Source organism: Ciconia boyciana, chromosome 10 (assembly GCF_034638445.1).
Source record: "Ciconia boyciana chromosome 10, ASM3463844v1, whole genome shotgun sequence".
Lineage (NCBI taxonomy): Eukaryota > Metazoa > Chordata > Aves > Ciconiiformes > Ciconiidae > Ciconia > Ciconia boyciana.
The window spans coordinates 40,613,460-40,631,578 of record NC_132943.1 but is presented as its reverse complement, the minus strand read 5'-3'; the positions used below and the strand labels follow the sequence as shown (position 1 = coordinate 40,631,578).

The 18,119-nt window shown below is 39.2% G+C and overlaps 1 protein-coding gene across 3 annotated transcripts in view; it reads right to left on the bottom strand.

Moving 5' to 3' along the window:
• The window catches only part of SPAG16 (sperm associated antigen 16), a 419,391-nt gene that overhangs the window by 124,727 nt on the left and 276,545 nt on the right, over positions 1-18,119 (bottom strand). For all 3 annotated transcript variants that reach the window (XM_072875058.1, XM_072875060.1, XM_072875061.1), the window contains exon 14: positions 2,273-2,338. In XM_072875058.1, coding sequence (XP_072731159.1) covers positions 2,273-2,338 — 66 coding nt within the window. The remainder of the gene's footprint in view (positions 1-2,272; positions 2,339-18,119) is intronic.

Here is an 18,119-nt window from a genome sequence, read left to right as displayed (position 1 = left end):
TCAGGTGCCAAACTGGCAGTTATGTTCCATAGAAAAATTGATAATTATGGACTCTGAACGCTATTAAGAGTTCTGTCTTTAAACGTCACCCACTTAACAAAAAACTATTAGCTACAGTTTCAGAAGCATGGTATAGTAAATAACTCAGATTTAACTAGTTTCACAGAGTTTAATGAGGATTTATTCAATTTGTATAAACATATTATTCTTTTTTTCCTTCTTCCTCATACAATACTCTTCCCCTAAAATATCCTTTAATTTTTGGACACACTGCCTGGATGGCTCTCTGATCGAACAGGAAAATTTGTTCTGTATTTTCTCTACAGGACATTGTGTAATTAGAATTTCATGTTCTTTCAAAACTCCTGGCACCAAGCAGCCTGGGACACGACTATCACAAGCCCACTTAAACTGACCTATATCCTAAGCAGAAAAAGGAGTGAATCTCTTGGGATCTTTCACCACTACAGCACTGCATTCACAGAGTCCGACCCTAGAGAGAAGACTTCTGACAAAGCATGGGATCTGCAGACCCATGACATTAGGATATAGAAATCCAGGTAGGATTCTGTCAGCAATCAGCCTTCTGTTTGACCATTTCAGACTTAAGAAACCAGACTTTTCCAACAAACCTTTGCCAGGCTGCAAAGCTTCTTTGGCTAGGTCTAACCATTAGGCTTTCTGTTGGCCACTCCAGAAATGATGTTGCACCTTTGTCCAAATAGTCCGTGATCACTCTCCAATATCTTTCCCATGAAAGTATTGTTGGAAATACTAACATGTCTATAAAAACCTTTTTTCCCTCACAAAACACCTTAATCAGCTTGCTTAGGGTGGAATATTTAAATTTCTTAGTGGGCAAGCACCACTAGAGGGTAAGAAACCAGTTCTCTGGTGTTATATTTGGTTGAAATGTAGTACTTGCTTTGCTAGCCGACCAATGTGACAACTGTAACTTGTACAACTCAGGACCAACTACTTAGTCTTTTCAGTAGTTTTCCAGTACATACAGAGTTAATTTATATAACTGCAATGACAGCTTCTGAAATTATATTCCTCACTCAGTTTAATCAATGCCGCACTAGCTGTTTCCATTTTTACTAATTCAATCATTGAGAATGTCAACCAATGATTTTAGTCTAGAGTTTAATGCCAACTATAATATTCTTTATCAAAATAACACGCTTATCTGGAAGATTATCAGCACACAGTCTTTAAGCTTCCTGTTAATCATTACAGGTCACATTAGAGCATGAGGCTCTTTGTAAATACTCAGGTTAAAGACAGTGCTATAGTATTGCTGTAGTATTTCTCTCACAATTCTTGCTACTGTTAAATATTCTTTGTTCTACACCACAGTGTTTCGAAATACTGAGAGGCAGCTTGTACCTGTGAAATATACAGATACACGCATGCAGCCAAGAAAGAATTAAGATGCCTTGGGAATTCCTATTCCCCCCCTTGACATAAGCTTATCCCACACTTTCTGCTACATCGGCCCCTAGGGTCTGCCCTATACACACACAGGGTTGACATAAGCAGTTGGTAAAGCAGTAGCTGATACTGAAGAAGAGGAGAATATTCAGGATCTCCTACAGCAAAAATTAGTACCTTGCTCTGCTTGTAATAAAAATGGCAGTGAGAGCACAGGGAACAGGAACACTGTTGAGATATTTTTCCGGGAAGATGGTCCCTGAGAGAAAAGAGTGCAAGTGGTAGCAGAAACAGCACATGCCTCACCACTTCCACACCAGTTTTAAAGAGCAGTGTGGCAAGGAGAGCTAGAGGAAGCATACATCATAAATGTTTTGATCATTTCAGAATATCTCATATCACTTCAAAGAAACACTTTGGAAAAATTACTTCCCTTCCAAAGTTAACAGGCATTCAGATCATAGTCTGTCACCAATCCCAACTAAAATGATGCATTTTAGACAACAACTATAAAATTAACCATCCAGGAAAAAAACTAACAGCAAACTTCATTTAAGTAAAGTAACTAAATGATCATGACAAAAGAGAATGACTTAGATATCATGCAGTGATTAAAGGAGAAAGGAGCTAGGCGCAAGGAGGGGGCAGCTTTATCATAACAGTCTCTGCGAGACTGCTCTGGCTGGCAGGTGTGTGCCACACTGAACTGCTCTGGAAGTCATTACTAATACTGAATTCAGTTGCAGAGGTATCTATTTCACCAAAGGGCATGACAGTATTTACCAGAGCAAGGAACATGATGATTAAAGAAACCAGGAAATTCGTACACAGAACTTACCTTCATGTTGAATGTAGCATGATTACAGGAATGCAGGTGACCATAGAATGTGTAAACACGGAGACCCTAGGAATTAAATATAAAAAGAAAGCAATTAAATAAGTTACAGTGATATAAATTATTCTATACCCTTGTAAATAGAAAGACCTTGATTTTATGGCTGTGTGCAAACCAAGGCACTTTGTGTGCTAAAAACCAGCTCCTGGTTGCTAGAAGAGGAACGCACTTCTCACAATTACTAAGCAGATATATCCTTACTTCACATAATAGCTAGCCGAAAAGGTGCATTCAAGTATCACGAAAAAAGAGCCATCTCCCTTGCCGGTGGGTTTGAATTAGAAGGTGTAATCACTGCTTCCAAAAGACTGAGCTCTTGCTCTTAGGCAGTGATTCAGTACGTGTCTCTCGATACTCCACACACACCATTAAAGTCTTCCTTAAGGAATCGCAAGCATGAAATCAAAATTAATTATCTTTTGTCATCTTTCACATTAGGCTGTAAGTGACCTACATAGTGCAGTAACATATGTCAGATGTCATCACTGATATCTGACTTGTTCTCCCAGTACAGGAGGCATCCAGCCACAGTATCTCCTGCTAAAAAAACCCAAAGTCTTCAAGATGGGAAGACAGAGGTATTAAAAACTGATGCACTTCTCTGTTTTCATTAAAATCACTGATTTCATGACAAAAACATTAACAAAAATACTTTCTACTAAAAGTGAAAGCCAGCTTTGAACAGTGTAATCATATCCTGAAGAACAAGTTTTCACTCTAAGAAAACATTGTATTGACACTGGAATCGAAAGACAATTTGTTGCATTTTTCTGGAGAGAAGAAAAAACCCAAACCCAAGATGTGAAATTCCTCTACTCATCCTAGTAGTCCTTCTTTGTACTTATTGCAGCTTGAATCAGTCTCTCGGGAGCCGGGGTAACACAGGTTAATCATACCTCTGTCATGCCTTTAGAGTTTATACCATCAGCTTAATTCCATTTTTATTTTCCCAATCCGGGGGTTGGGGGGGAAGCACTCCTCCTCTGATGTGAGATGTTTGAATTCTCTTTTTCACTGACAAAACCTCCTACATTTTTATCACCAGCATGCTTTATCAGTATATTCACGCTGTTTGCAACAAGTCCTTTCAGGAAAGTAGTTAATGAGGTTTGACGACAAAGTAATTCTGGAGGGACACTACTCGATAATACCCTGTAGTTCACATTACATCTCTGAACCATTTAGGAGAACTCAGTCCAACAAAACAGCAGTTAAAGGGGATTAGATTGCTGTTGTAAATATCTCAGGGGTTAAGAGCAAAGAGGGAAAAGAGCTATTGAAGCTGAAGAGCAGTGTTGATGCGGGAACATATGGGTATTCATTATCTGCAGATAAATTTCAGTTGGAAATTAGAAGGCAGTTCTCAAACAGTGAGATACGAAAACTCCCCTCCACTCCACGTAGTGGGGATAAAAAATTCCCATTAATTGTAAGAAGCTGCTTGAAAAGTCTGGAAATAAATTACCTTCTCCTGCATGTGACCTTTTGCCTGAACTTGGAGACCAAGGAGACTCTTTCCAGTCTTGTTCATATGGCATTAGAATACAAATTTCTGATAAAGTCCAGCATTTAATGCTTCACAGAATTCCTTTTGTTTAAAAAATGTCACCAAGAAAAGGCAGCAGGCTACTTTGGCAAGTGCCATTTTGTATCTTATTGTATTTTTCATTTACCTTTCTGTCTTGAAGTAGTCTCTGCTTCAAGGCCGCATATGCTATTGAGATCAAACTAGGAAATTAGTATTATTCCCATAGAAGGATTGCAAGACAAACATAACAAGACAAAAAGGCTCTGGACTATTAAAAGCAATCCACTATCTTTAAAGAGAAAGCACGCAATCCACTTCAAGCATAAAAACGTTGCCAGAGCGCAGTTCTTGAGTCCTCCACAGTTTTCAACAGACTTAAAGTGCTAAAAAAAACCCCACCCAAAACCTATGTATATTTACATGATTTCTAATTAATAAAATATGAACCAATAAATCCTGATAAAAAGAAAATGTAAATAATTATTATTCAATTATAAATTCACTGTTGGAATAGAAATGTGATTACATAAAATTCCCAAGATACTGACAGACAAATTAAACTTGATAAAGATAACATAAGAGGAGACAAAGATAACCAAACACATATGAGCAGTCTAGCAAGAAAAAATTTCAAGGACATACAAGCTACCTTGTGGCCTAGCAGCAATATCAATTGTACCCAGTCCATGGTAACAACACAAATGTTGGTACATGTTTTGCATGCAAAAAATAGCCCTTGTAAAATAACTGCTGTTGCTCAGCAGGGCACAGTATTTACTCTCAGACACTCTCAAATACCAATATATACACAGTAACCCTTCCACAAATGCAGAAGAAGCATGCTATCACAAACCAAAAAAAAAAAGGAAAACCACATGGATGCCGTGCCACAAAATGAATGTGAAATTTCTGATTTCCCTTCCATAAGTTAATTCAGTATAAACCACCTGAAAAGGATTTTAATAATAGTAATAATAATAATAATAAAAGCTAGACAAAGGCAATGGCTCTGTAAAGTGTTTCTCAATACTATTGCTGAAACTTAATTTCCAAAGTGCCACTTTATTTTTATTCAATGCACAGCTAGTGTTTCCTTTACCAGCACCAGGAAATCTCAGTTTTGCAGACACAGATGCCATAAAAATAAAACTGGAAAGCTTACTATTTAGCTGTAATGTCCCAGCAAAATCAAACAGTAATAAATATTCTCTGGATCAGGGTGCATGTTAAGACAGCACAGCTTTCAGCATCAAGAGCTCAGCAGTAAGTTAATGATACCCCTTTTGCACATGCATTCTGTTTTTCAGTATTTAGTTATAAAATAATCTACTATAACAGCACCAGGACCCCTGCTTCATTCGGTGTGGAACTGAACCAGGTGTGAATAGGGTGTCCAAGTGCCAGGCTTAATCTCCCTTGGAGCGAAGTTTGGAGCATCTCTTCTTCGGAGGAATTTCACTGGAGCGCCTTGCAAATTGGTCCTTGGCTTACTAACAGCTCCTTGTCATCCAGGGACCAGCTGTATGCATCTGCCATTTAACTGAATTTCTTTACGGTTCAAGACGAGCAGGGGCAAACATCTGGGACTTGTATCATGAGGAAAAGAGCAGAGGAAAAACGCGGAGCTTGTCTTCATGTTAGGGGAGTTGTCAGTTAGGGAAAATTATGCTCCTTTGCTGCTACCTTCAAGGTCTCACTGACTGTTACCCCACTGACAGAGATATTGTTACCACAAATCGAGAGTAGGAGAAACAACAAAACATCAGAGCAGAACTCCGCAGATGTAAAAAGGCCCATTTTTCCACATTTAACCCATGGGGTGTATCCAGTCTCCTTGCATATGACACCCTAGCAGTATAAAGGGCAGTAAATTAGGGAGAATGCATTATTATTGTTAACTGAGTCATCAGGTCTTGATTGAAATATTAATGGAGGAAATCTCAGTTCTATTCACTCCTTGAGCTACTGCCCAATTATATTAATAACCACACATTCTTCCTCTGCAGAAAATACACAGATAATAGCAATGTTCAAAGAAAACAAAATATGAAGTGTTCTGCATTGTTGTTTTTTTAAAAAAAATGATTATTCACACATGCACACACACATACAATTTTCCATTCTGAAACCCAGAAATTAACATTAGAATCAGCGGTTAGAAAAACACCATGGCATTATGTTATGGAGCCTATCAACCTCTTAGCTTCCACTGAGCACAGATTTTTTTGAACAATAGCCTGCCTTGGACTGGAGCTATCTAAAAGACTTCAGATAGAGAAAACATTGCTTCTTTTAAAATGTGATCCAGTACTGTAGAAAAGCAGCCTGACCTTTGGAACTATGGATCTGTGAAGAGTTATCCTGCTGCAAAAGTAGTTAAACAAGGAACCTAAATTCAAATGATTTTTTGTTCTTACTTTCATAGGATAAAAGCCCAAGATTTTGGAATCAATACTGAAATTCTGCTGTAAATCCTCCCTATTGTGTCCATATGGATGTACAAATACCAGGGCAAGACAAGACAGGCTGAAGACAATCATAATTAATATACTACAGCTTCTTTGCGTCGGTAGAATTAAGTTCAACCATTAACTATGTAACACAGCAGTTGAATCTTCCTATACTTATTTTAATTACCAGTTTAGCAGCAACAACAAAAAACCCCCAAACCTAACAAGCACCTCTGGAGAAAAACACACAGCCAAAAACTGTTCAGCATCATTTAAAAACTACTCACATTTTTTAAACTCTGCTCTTTTGATTATTTTTCTGGATTTTGAAAGCCCTGCTATACATGAAAGTCTGACATGAACAAACTTACTTTGCCAAGTTCAAAAAGCAAGGTAACATATCCATTAGATCAAGCTGAGTGTAATATACTAGGTGCAATACATAATTATTAGTTTGATATGATATGAGCTTTTAGATAACAACATCTGAGTTTGAGATTTATCTAAACAGTGTTCAGATAAGAGATTTATTTGTAATTTCTTGGTTCATTTAGAAATTAACTCAAAGAAATATGTTCATTCAGAAGGACTGAGCTAAGAAAAGTGTTCAAACCATGAAGCACTCAACAGTGGAACTGTTCACCACATTCTCTTCATTAAAAGCAAACAAAACCGCCCAAGAGTTTTTCACGAAATGTTTCATTTTATTTGGGGGAAAAAACCTAGTATCTAGAATGAAACTTCTGATCTTACACAGGTAAAATTTTTCCAGAAAGTCAGATAATCTAATGCTTAGGAAGCTCACTTCACTAGACTTGAACTTTTCCTAAAACAAGCGTCACGTTAAGTGTACCGTGATTACTGGCTATTGACTCACTGGGGAAGGTCTAACCTTTCTCTCAATCTCCCTTGCTGAATATGGCCAAGGGCTTCCCTTTTTACAAGCAAAGTGCAAAATTAAAAGCGTGGCTCCTACTCAAATCCTTGCCTTACTCATGACATGGTCTGTCTGCTTGGTCTACCTGTGCTTTGCATCAGCAAGGCACTAGCAAGCTCTGAAGAAAACATGTAACATATCTGGCAGAACAGTGGGCTCTGAAGTCACTCCATGCTGCAGGGGAATTGCCTGCATTGTTGCCTTGAAGTAGGTGCACTGGAAACATCAAAAGGGATTTGGATCTCTTTATTAGAGCACAAGCTACAACAAGGCAATTTTTAAAAGAGAGAAAACTCATTTTCATGGGATATGACAGGTAAACACAAAAACTGGAGGAGAGAGTCTAAAAACACCTACCCCCTCTACCTTTGCAAGACAGCTCTTTTTTAGTCTCTCCTTTCAGCCCAGCCCATAATAACTCACTTCAGCAATTTCCTGCATCACACGAAGTCTGTGTGCGTCCCCCGCAAGGCCAGCCCAGCTGCTCGCAGCAAGAGCCGCTCTCTTCTCCATCTGCCCCATCCTGTCTCATCCAGAGGGCACCACTCAAAGCAAAGCAAAAATGCATCCATCTCCCAGCTACTCTCTCAGAGGCTTTTACGGGCACGTGACGTACAGTATCTGTACAGTAAGCAGTGAACAAATTTGGAAAACAGTTTTACTATCTGTCACCACAGGTTTTACTTGATAAGCTTGAGCACGTAAGCTTCAGCATGGAGTTTGCTTCTGTGTCCTCGCTTGGAATAGGCCCGGGGGGGGGGGAATCATGCAAAGACGACTGTTTCTTGATGTTAGACCAGGGGTAAGGCCAGGACGTTACTCAGATGTTTTGTAATCCTGTATTTGGGGAATAAAATTAACTTGCAGTGGTCACTTGTGTGCCTTATTACGCAAGGATTCACAGAGGCAGGCACATACACCAAAGCTGAAGTGTATCAGCTGTTGGGCTCTTTGCTATTATGGTGATCTCCCTTTCTCACAGACAGCTTTTCTTTTTTTTTTTTTTTTTTAAGTTTATTCACTACATGTTCCTAAAGAAACGAAAGCGAATTTGGAATCTCTTTAAAATGCATGAACTTATAGAACAACTTTCATACTGTGAAACATTAAAAACTTGAGAAACAGCATTTTTCTAAAGTTGATAGGTAATGGAAACTAGAAATAGAGCTCTGCCTGCCAGCTAAGCCTAACGCCTTGCTTTTCATCACAGACCAGCCTTCCTTTCACTTCAGAGTTAGTAACACCTGCTATTAAAAATATGGAAAAAACTAAAGTAACTCCTGAATTATCGCATTTTTCTGCATCTGAACTTTCACCTGAATGTAGCATTAATATGTCTTTTGCACTGAACATGCGGTCATATTCATTTTTCTTAATTGGGAGGAAAAGTATGTTTCTAGGCCAAGACCTTGTATGCTAAATCTGTTCAAAGTGAACCTCTAAGGCTCTCCTAAAAAACACTAAAAACAGGAGTTTATAGTAGAAGTGCTGACAGATTATATTCTTGCCAGCATAATATAACCTGACTCTAAGATAAATGTTTCATGAATTAAAAAAGTTGAGAAAAGCTGCTCTGTTCAGCTTTGTTCTCGAGATGAAAGTGAATTATCTCTTTGTCTTCCACTGACACTTGGATTTTTGTACTGCAGTCTGTGGAAACCTGTAACCACAGGCAGTATTTAAACAGACATGACCGTGTGGGATTCTCTCCTCACTAAATTCCTGTAAGAGACATCAAACTTCTAACTATATAAGGAGGAAAAAAGGTTTTATAGCAAGCAGATACCTTCCTGTACCTGCTTCTGTGAAGAGGGAGAAAAGTCATCTCTACTTGGAGAGATCACACACGAGCACAGTTCCATGATAGACCATTCACAGAGGGGGAGGGAGAAATTTCTCTGCTGGACCCATCATTCCTTTAAAAGAAAATAAATAGGGGGAAAAAAAAATCCCTCAACGATACTGAAATTCTTTCACTAAAAGCAGACCTGTATATTATTCCCCTGGTTGATATTCGCAGATGGCTTCAGTAACAGAAGCTATTGCATCTTAATAAGGATTCGTAAGGCAGGTGAACATACATCATCCTGTCAGCACCAAAAGAGCCAAATTCGGTAATTGCATTCCTCCTATCCAACGTAACTCCTGGAGTTTAAATGTTCCAGCGAGGGAAGGATCAGCGGCACAAGAGCAGGGATGGCCAGGGAAATCTCATACGCTGAAGTCCATTAACTGCAGACTTCTCAGCACAGGATATGGCCTTTTCCCCCACAGAATTAGGTGGCCCATTTCTATCGCAACTACAGTTTACTTTAAATTAACTCGGTATTCCAGTACTTTGCAAAACATACCAACTGTTTTCAGGAGAGTAATGCGTGAATGATGGAAACCTAGCAGGACTGTCTAACATTAAACATTATGAGTTCTATTGCTTTAATGTAAAAAAGATCAAAAAGATTAATTATAAATGAGCAGAAGTTGCTGGTGGAATATAACTGGAAAAGTTATGAGTGCAGTGAAAGCACAGAAAAGAAATACAAAAGAATTTCTGTTGGCTTTGAAAATGAAATTACATGAAAGCAGAATAAAACAATGAATACATAATTTAATTATATATGAGAAAAAGTGAGAGGCCTACATGGGAAACCCTTTCTTCCTTCCCACTTTTAAAGGTAGAGGGTTTGAAATTTAAGTTTCATGCTTGGAAAGTTTTTACATTTCCTCTGTTCAGAAGTGAACAGCATCCGGCCTGCAAGAAAACTACAAAAGGCATGGGAAGCTGTTCAGCTGAATATAGTTCAGCTTCTGCACACATATGGCTTCTACATCTGAATCTCCGACTCCTGTGCATTGTCTTCAGTGTCTGCACTCAAGAATTGTGTTTCTTCACCTGCTAATCCGATCCTGCTCCTGTAACAAGCGTCTTAAGAAATCAACAACTGAGTAAAGCAACATGATGCACTATCTCCTGATCTTATCTGAAGATGAGAAGTTGAGTATCAGTCTGAAGGATTTTAGTGCTTTTAAAACCTGAAGCTCAATTTTGGCCCAAATGCCAAACTGTTGCCTTATGTGAATTCATACCAGAACACTGGTTATTTTTCCTAACAAGAGAAAGGAAAAACTAAGTGTTTTTAACTGAAAAAGACAGTATAGAGGCAAAAGCAAATACATACACAACTGTGATTATTTAATAAAGACAAATGACGTGCCCCAAAAGTTTAAAAAGAAAGAAAAAAAGAAAAAGCTGAAGGATTTCTTCCCTTCAAAGAGTCAGCAGAAATCAAGAATAAGCCAATAAGATCAAAGTTATAACTTGTCTGACAGCCATTTGGAGAGTGTTTACTTCTATTGGTATAAATGAATTTGTAAGCCTCCTGCATTCACACTGTGAATTTTGTTCTGGCAGTCATTATGCATCAAATGCATCTCATCCAAATTTAAAATGGCAGCTGCACAGAGAAAAATACCAAAATAAGAAAAACAGAAGAGGGCAAACTTAACAGAACATGTCTGCAGTTCTCTTGTTAACCTGCAACTGCTGAATAGCACTCTTGAAGTCAGGTTCTTCTTTGATCTCTATTTTCTCCATTAACCAACAGGAAGGGATTGACTAGTTCCCAAAATAGGGGTCTTGGCAAAGAAACCAGGATCTGAACGGAAATGGAAAGCACATGACTTGCTTACCACGATCCAGTTTTCCCAACTACTGCTGCTTTGGGAATAACAGTATTGCTGACCTGAGGGACCGAGATCAGAGAAAAGAACCCAGATTATTTGGCTAGAAACATTGAAGAAGTTATTCATGGGAAAAAGAAGTCACTGAAATAAAAGGAAAAAAAAACCACACACAGAAAAGAAAAATTAACAGTTTCATTTAAAAAAGTCTTTAGATTTCAAAATTTGGAAAAAAAAAAATTGCCAGTGTAAGAGGAGAAAACATTGAAATCAGCTCTTACAAACACACTCCATAGATTCTATACACCAGATCCTCCACACACTGTCTACACATTCTGAGTGAAAGGAGAAAAAAGGATTGTAAATGCCTATCAAAAATGTTCCTAATCTTCTGCAATTTCAAATTCAGGATTCTGCAAGTATTCAAAATCAAATTCATGTCAATATTTTCAAAAGCGAGATTTTCTAGAGAAAAGAGAAAGCAAAGCAGGAAGGTCTGGGTAGCGATGGAAATAGTTATATTTTTTAGTAAGTCTGCTGGACATCTAAGTTTTATTTAGCATTCAAAGCACAAATACTTAATTACTATCTCAGTATCTCAATAATATGACAGTTAACTTCCATTACAGTTAGGAACAGGCAAACTTTGTCACACAAACTTGCATGCTTTATATGTTATGGACCTCTCGTTTAGCTGAAATACAGATATCGTGTGAAAAGGCATCATCCTTTTTGTCATTGCCTTACGCTACCACAAGGACGTATCGCAAAATGAAACAGACCTGGGGCCTACTGAAGCTAATGACAAAATTATTTCCAGTTTCACTCACAGAATGAGGACACTTGGTAATGCCTTTGCTAGAAAAAAACTGCCACCTGATGTCAAGTTTCATTGCATATGAAATTACCCATGCCAATAAATATGCTTATGCTCAGATCAAAAGATGTGTAAATACATCCTTCTGACTTTCGTCATACAAAGCATTCCCATTGGAAGCACCTTGCTGAATCCCAGTCTAAGGATTACCAGTATTACTCTTTCCCCATAGCACTGCTCCCAGTAGAAACCTGTGCTCAGTCTCGGGGGGAAAGGAATGAGGCAAAACACGACTTTTGAAAGTCCCACCTGCTTTACAGAGTTTATTGATCTGTGAAATCACAGAAAAAATATTTTAATCACTAAAAATACACTCTAGTGGTTTAGCTTTGTTAAGCATATTAATATCTCCCAATAAACTTAATGACTTAAATGAAATAGGAATAAATACATTTTTTAATCCATCAATACTGGCACTGTATCTGGTGACTGGACTTACAGGACTGCAGAGTATGCAACTATTTATGTCACATTCAAAGAAGCTCATGTCGAGGGCTGAAACCAGAAAATCTTTACTGGGAATATCCCACAACAAAACAAATGTCATAATAAGTTATAAATACATACGTATATACATAAATACATAGTCCTTCACGTGCAAGAAGATAAGTCAAATAATAAAAATATTGAAAAAAATTATTCCAAAGCAATATGAACACTTCCCCCAAAATGCTTTTGTCTGGTGCTAACAAGGTTATTGGGGGCAGGGGGGATAAAACCATTTAGCACCTGAGAAGCAAGAGCTCTTCATCTGTTTTAGCACCATTTTCCCAAGATGCTCACATCATGGCACAAGATCGCAGAGATACTGAAGAGAAGTAAAACTCCTGGAAGCCTTTTATGAGACCTCTTGTAAAATTACAGCATGATTACGTTACCTCTTAAATTAAAAAAAGTTTCTTACAAAGTTCAGCCTGTCAGCATTGCCAGGATTAGATCTGGGACCAAATGTATTCTGACTAAGCTCAATGCTGTACAAATATTAGATCCATTATTCAAACAGCTCACAGGACACGGTGAGCTTGATTTTACATTGACAAAAACTCCCCATGAAATATCTTTCCTGGGATTTTTCCCTAGTAAGGGTTGTGGCATGGGCCCCTATCTGAGCAGAAAGAAAATGTAAACAGCAGGGTCCCATTAAAGGAGTTACATCATGTACGTAGCCTCAGACAAAAGAATTCCAGCACTCGGGTTTTGTGAGTTATTAATGGCAGTCTGCTCTGTAATTGTCGGTGAAATAATCTCATTGACACATACAAGTTAGGAAATAGAGGTCTCATTAACAAAGCCTCTAGCCTTTATTAGATCATATAAATAACCAAGAGAGCCTGCAAAAGATCGATTACAGCCTTTAAACGTTTACAGAATCAGTGTTTAATTAAGACAATTTTAATATGCAAATCAAGCCTAATTATCATCATTTGTTAATGTTAGTCTGCCTGGGCTCTAAACAGCTTCAGCTGCAAATATGGTAACAGTATCATATTTTTGCTGCTTTTTTTTCCCTAGGAAGAACTGCAGAGGAAACAATCGAGTTGTGCTACCAGTACGTACGAAGGCTTTCAAAACCGCATTTCCATTTACCATTTGGAGATGAAGGTCAAAAAAGTGCTCAGCATAGCATAAAATCTATCTGAAATGCTATGCATTTCTTCACCCGCGATTTTGTAGAGTACTTTAATTAATGTATTTCCTTCAAAGTAACCAACCCCTCCGGGAGCTGCTTTTGATGAAAATCTCCCCTTGTTCAATGCAGTGATTGAATAGATGGGTTTCTAACACAGACCATTGTCACTCAGAAGCTGATATTGGGACTTTTTTTCTTCCTAACTCCTCCACCCGGGGAACGGTAGGTAACCCTCCTATGCTGAGAAGCCTCAGCACTACAGCAAAGCCCCTGGAAATTAAAGCGTGAAGCAAACAAGAGAAGAACACAGCCTCAGCAACATGATGGGAGGAGCAGCCAGGGAGGAATACAAAGCAGCAGGGGAGAAAACAAATGTCTGTGTTCTGACTCTTGAAGAAGTAAAATTAAAGCGTCAAAGCCCCTGTGAATTTGTTTTGGGAAAGAGGGTGGGGCAGCGGCAACACAATCCTGGTAAAAATAATTCCCTTTTCCCGACACTGCTGTGCTCCTGCCACCACGATGAGCTGCACAGATTAAAATGAAGAAAGAGAACCACTCACCATTGGGCAGTATTCATTTGTTGTTGAATGCTTACACATTGACAGTGGGGGAAATACGAAATGTTTCTGTTTGCAACATTTTACAATATAGAAGGTCACTTTATTTTTCTTTCCTCATATTCCCGATGCTTTGGACCCTGTAGCTGCCAAGCCCTCAGCTAGTTGAGGGTAAAAGAAAAGCTTTCTACTTTTACTTATTCTGTAATATATTTGGTATTTCTAAGTAAATTAAGTCCTCACAGAAGAAAAAAAAAAAAGGACATGCAGTTACAATAGGCAAGGAGTCTTTCAAGACAGAATGAATAGAAATGTAATAATCAGAGCAGAAATAAAATACAAGAGACAACTTGAAAAGCCACCAATTCAAACAGGAGCAGAGTAGCTTTCAGCCAGTGTCTTGACTGACTGGTGGATGAAGGGACTTCATACAGAAACCACATCTGCGTACAGCGCAGAGCCATGGGTGGGTAGACATCTGTCAGGCGATCAGTTCCCAGCTCCTTCCTGAAAGGTTCTCTGGAGACAGTCTTGGAGATTGGGGTGTGTTCAGTAAAACCTGTGCACGCTACTGCCAACACAGCAAGTCCACATTGAGGTTGAGGTAGGCTACGGGACAAATTTGGGCTAGGGGACAAACTCTTATATAGCAGGAGCACCTAACACTTGTGAACCTGCAGGCAATGAAGAATCGAGCCACAGAATACAAAGCTGTTGAAGGGGCTGCTGAGACAGCTGGCCAGCGCTGAAGCTGGATTTATAGCGTGTTCCCACTGAGAGCTGTGTGCAAAGGCACAGGGTTTCTGCACAGACTAATAATGACTGTGGGAGCTGCTATCACTTCTGGGTGAATATCAGAACCTGAGGAAACCACAAGAATTTGAACTAACCATACATGGAAGGGAGCACCTACAAAGTTTAGTTTTCTAAAGCTTTCTATTAACTGCAATGAAAAATGTTGACACTTTCTTACTTATTCTTCATTAGATAAAATGGCCGGGATTTTCACAGAGCCTATGGAAGCTTGAATTTCAGTGGAACTTTGTATAATGAGTGAAACAAGTACATTTTCAGGAAATACCTGCAAACCCAAGTGCAGGGAAGAAAGACTGGAAAATAAATGCAAACTAGGGCACATCTAGTAGGCTTAGTGGAGAAGTTTCATGTTCAGACACAGTACACATACAGTTACACCACTGAACTCTGAGCTACACCGCCAGGACTAGGACAGGGAAGGAAAGAACAGAGGAGTACTTCAGCAGTTCAGTTCATTCAGTCATTTACTACGGCGCTGCAATGCTGCCTTGGCTGGTTTTGCCCAGTGGATGTTTTCCTAAAAGGGGAAGTCAACAGTGCTGATGCACCTCATACAGACAGTAAACTGACAGCAAAGGAAAGTGAAATGACCAAGACAATACTTGAGCCATGAATTCGCAGCCGAGGGTTGACGGTCATTTTCCAGGTCACTCCCACGCTACCTACTAACATTGGATAAGAGAGAGTCCTTTCTACCCCAGCTGAAACTTCCCAGACCATGGGAAGTGCTGTGCCCCAGTACACCCGCTCCAGTTTTCCAACCCAGTTGTGCACAAAACCAGCTACTTCTGAGGAAGGTTCTCTTATGGAACAGGTGGTTATGCTGTCCGTAAATATCACTTCATGTTCTCAAGTCTAAACTTGCTATCCATATTAAAAATATATGAAATACATTTTATGTTTGACACATTGTATGGTCTCATTATGCATACAAATGTCCATTTACTTTTGTATCCTGCTAAAGTCTTGACCTTAGTGTCTCAAACCTGCCTGCAGCTCCAGTGATGGAAAGTTAAAAACATTCCCAAACTCCCTTCTATCTCTCTGAGTGTTGTCACATGCACTCAGCAAGATGAAAGAGTACCGGAGTCAGACACAGATCTGATACTTTCCTAAGATATATAGACATATCTCAGAAAGCAGATATTACTGTCAAAAACCAGAGTTTTAAAATTAATTAAAAAAAAATTATCTGCATTAGACATGCACATCAACAGTCCTGCTCCATAACAATGTTCAGGCATCTACCAAATTAAATGCTACTTCTTATGTAGTAATCTTCTCAGTGTTCAATCATTTGAACATCCAAATTTCAAGAACATTGTTATAAGAACTGTCATAAATAAAAAGTACTACTTACACAGCATTTTACACCCTGGAACAGATTGAGCCTCCGTTGAAGTCTTACCCTCCAATGAGAATGGAATTAGTGCCCATTTTACAACACGGAGAAAAGGAAGTACCCTGGCATGCACAGCTGAAAGCTGTGGGAGGAATCCTGACACTGTTTAAGCAGAGCAGGGCAAAACATTTCATTCCATTTCTCAGATACAGTGAGCAATCAGCATGACTCCCTGGCCTGTTACATATGTTTTGCAGGTCAAAATTTTCAACCACATGATTTTGATTGGTAAAGAATGAAATACAACCACAAGTTTGTCTTTTCAGAAGACACCGTTATGTTTTTTTTAGAAGGAGAAATGCCATTTTAATTTTTTTTAAAAAAATTATTTCAGTGTGATTTGATTATAAAGCCCCAACAAAACACTGTTTTCTTTTTTGCTCATTCTCCTTTCCTGTCTCCTTCATCACTAGGGACAGTATAGTAGTTATTCCTAGATCTGAGAAGTAGAGCTGTTTCATTAATTTTATTGGCTTTGCAGTTTTTCAATTTAAGCCAGATCTTTCCTGATTATTGAAAGAAAGACAAGAACATTTTTTTTAAATTAGAAGAAATATGCATTTAACAAAAAGAAGCTCAAAAGGAAAACACGTGAAGCACTTTAAATGCAAATTACCTATAACTTGCATTCCATTTCTGCAAATTTTCAAATAAAACTTTAAAATCTCAACCAAAGCACTTTGGTTTTGTTGGCAGCTAGCTCCACCGGGCCTGTGTCCTTCTCACCCTGATTCCCCACAGAGAGTTAGCAGGAAGCAGGATGCCCTGGGCTCTCCCTCCAGCCAGCGGACGCTCCACAGCAGCACAGGCTGGCCTGGGGTTTGCGATCCCTGATGTAGCAGGGCTTTGCCCTTTGTGCGCGCCGTGCTGCTGTACAGGAGGGTCACTGCAATGACATGGCAGAGCTAGTGTCTGAGCTCAAAAATAAATTCCTGCCCTTGCATGTCTTCAAGCCACACGCAAAGCACCTCTTATCCACAGTAAGAATATATGGCCAGAATAGCATCTCAGGTCCCATCGGGATGTATATCTACCCACTGTACGAGACAAGATGGCACAAGAAGCATTGCACTATGAGATAACACGTTATGTTCATTTTCTCTTCAGTGAGCTGAACTGCAAATAAATGACTCAGAAGCCAGCATGAAATGAGGACATATCACCAATGGGGTTTTATAAACATTATTTGTTAGAAGAAGTAGCTCTCTTAACAATATATGACCCATGACTAATTTCAGGGGGTCAAGGTGATCTTTGCCCTCCGCTCTGTAGAGTATTATTCTTCTCTAAAGAAGTTCAGAGGTTAATGAATAAAGTGTCAGCAAAGAAGAAACGAGACTAAGCAAGAAAATGCGCGTTCTTGAGCTCTGCTATAAATAATGCTCTCATTAAAATTCTGCCTTGGAAGAAAGGCAAGTCCATTAGTCTAGGAGCTAATTTTTACTGGCTCCTTAGATGTATGCATATTAAAAATTCAGCTTTTATAATTGCCAGCCATCAACCACCTAGTCAGTGCTGTTCTTGGAGTTTTTAATTATTTACTTCATTTGCATAGACACTCCAATTTATGATCAACCATTTAGTTATCAAGGGACAGTTTTAGTAATTCCTCTTTTACATTTTTATTTATTCCTTTTGTATCCCTAGCAGGAGCACTGAGAGGGCCTTGCCCGAGTTGTGCAGCAGTGGGACATGCCCACCCCAGCACCTGCAGCCTGCCACCGTGCTTCCCCACACCCTCTCTGCCTGGGGCAGGGCAACATGTACGGTGCAGCTACGTGGCATCTGCTAAACACCCATATCCCACCTCAGAGCGCCATAGCAGGGTGCAAGGACAGTGCTCCTACCCAATACCTTAACCTCCTCCTCCTCCTCAGCTGCTGAAGGCCCTTGCCTGGCACCTTGGCCACAAGAG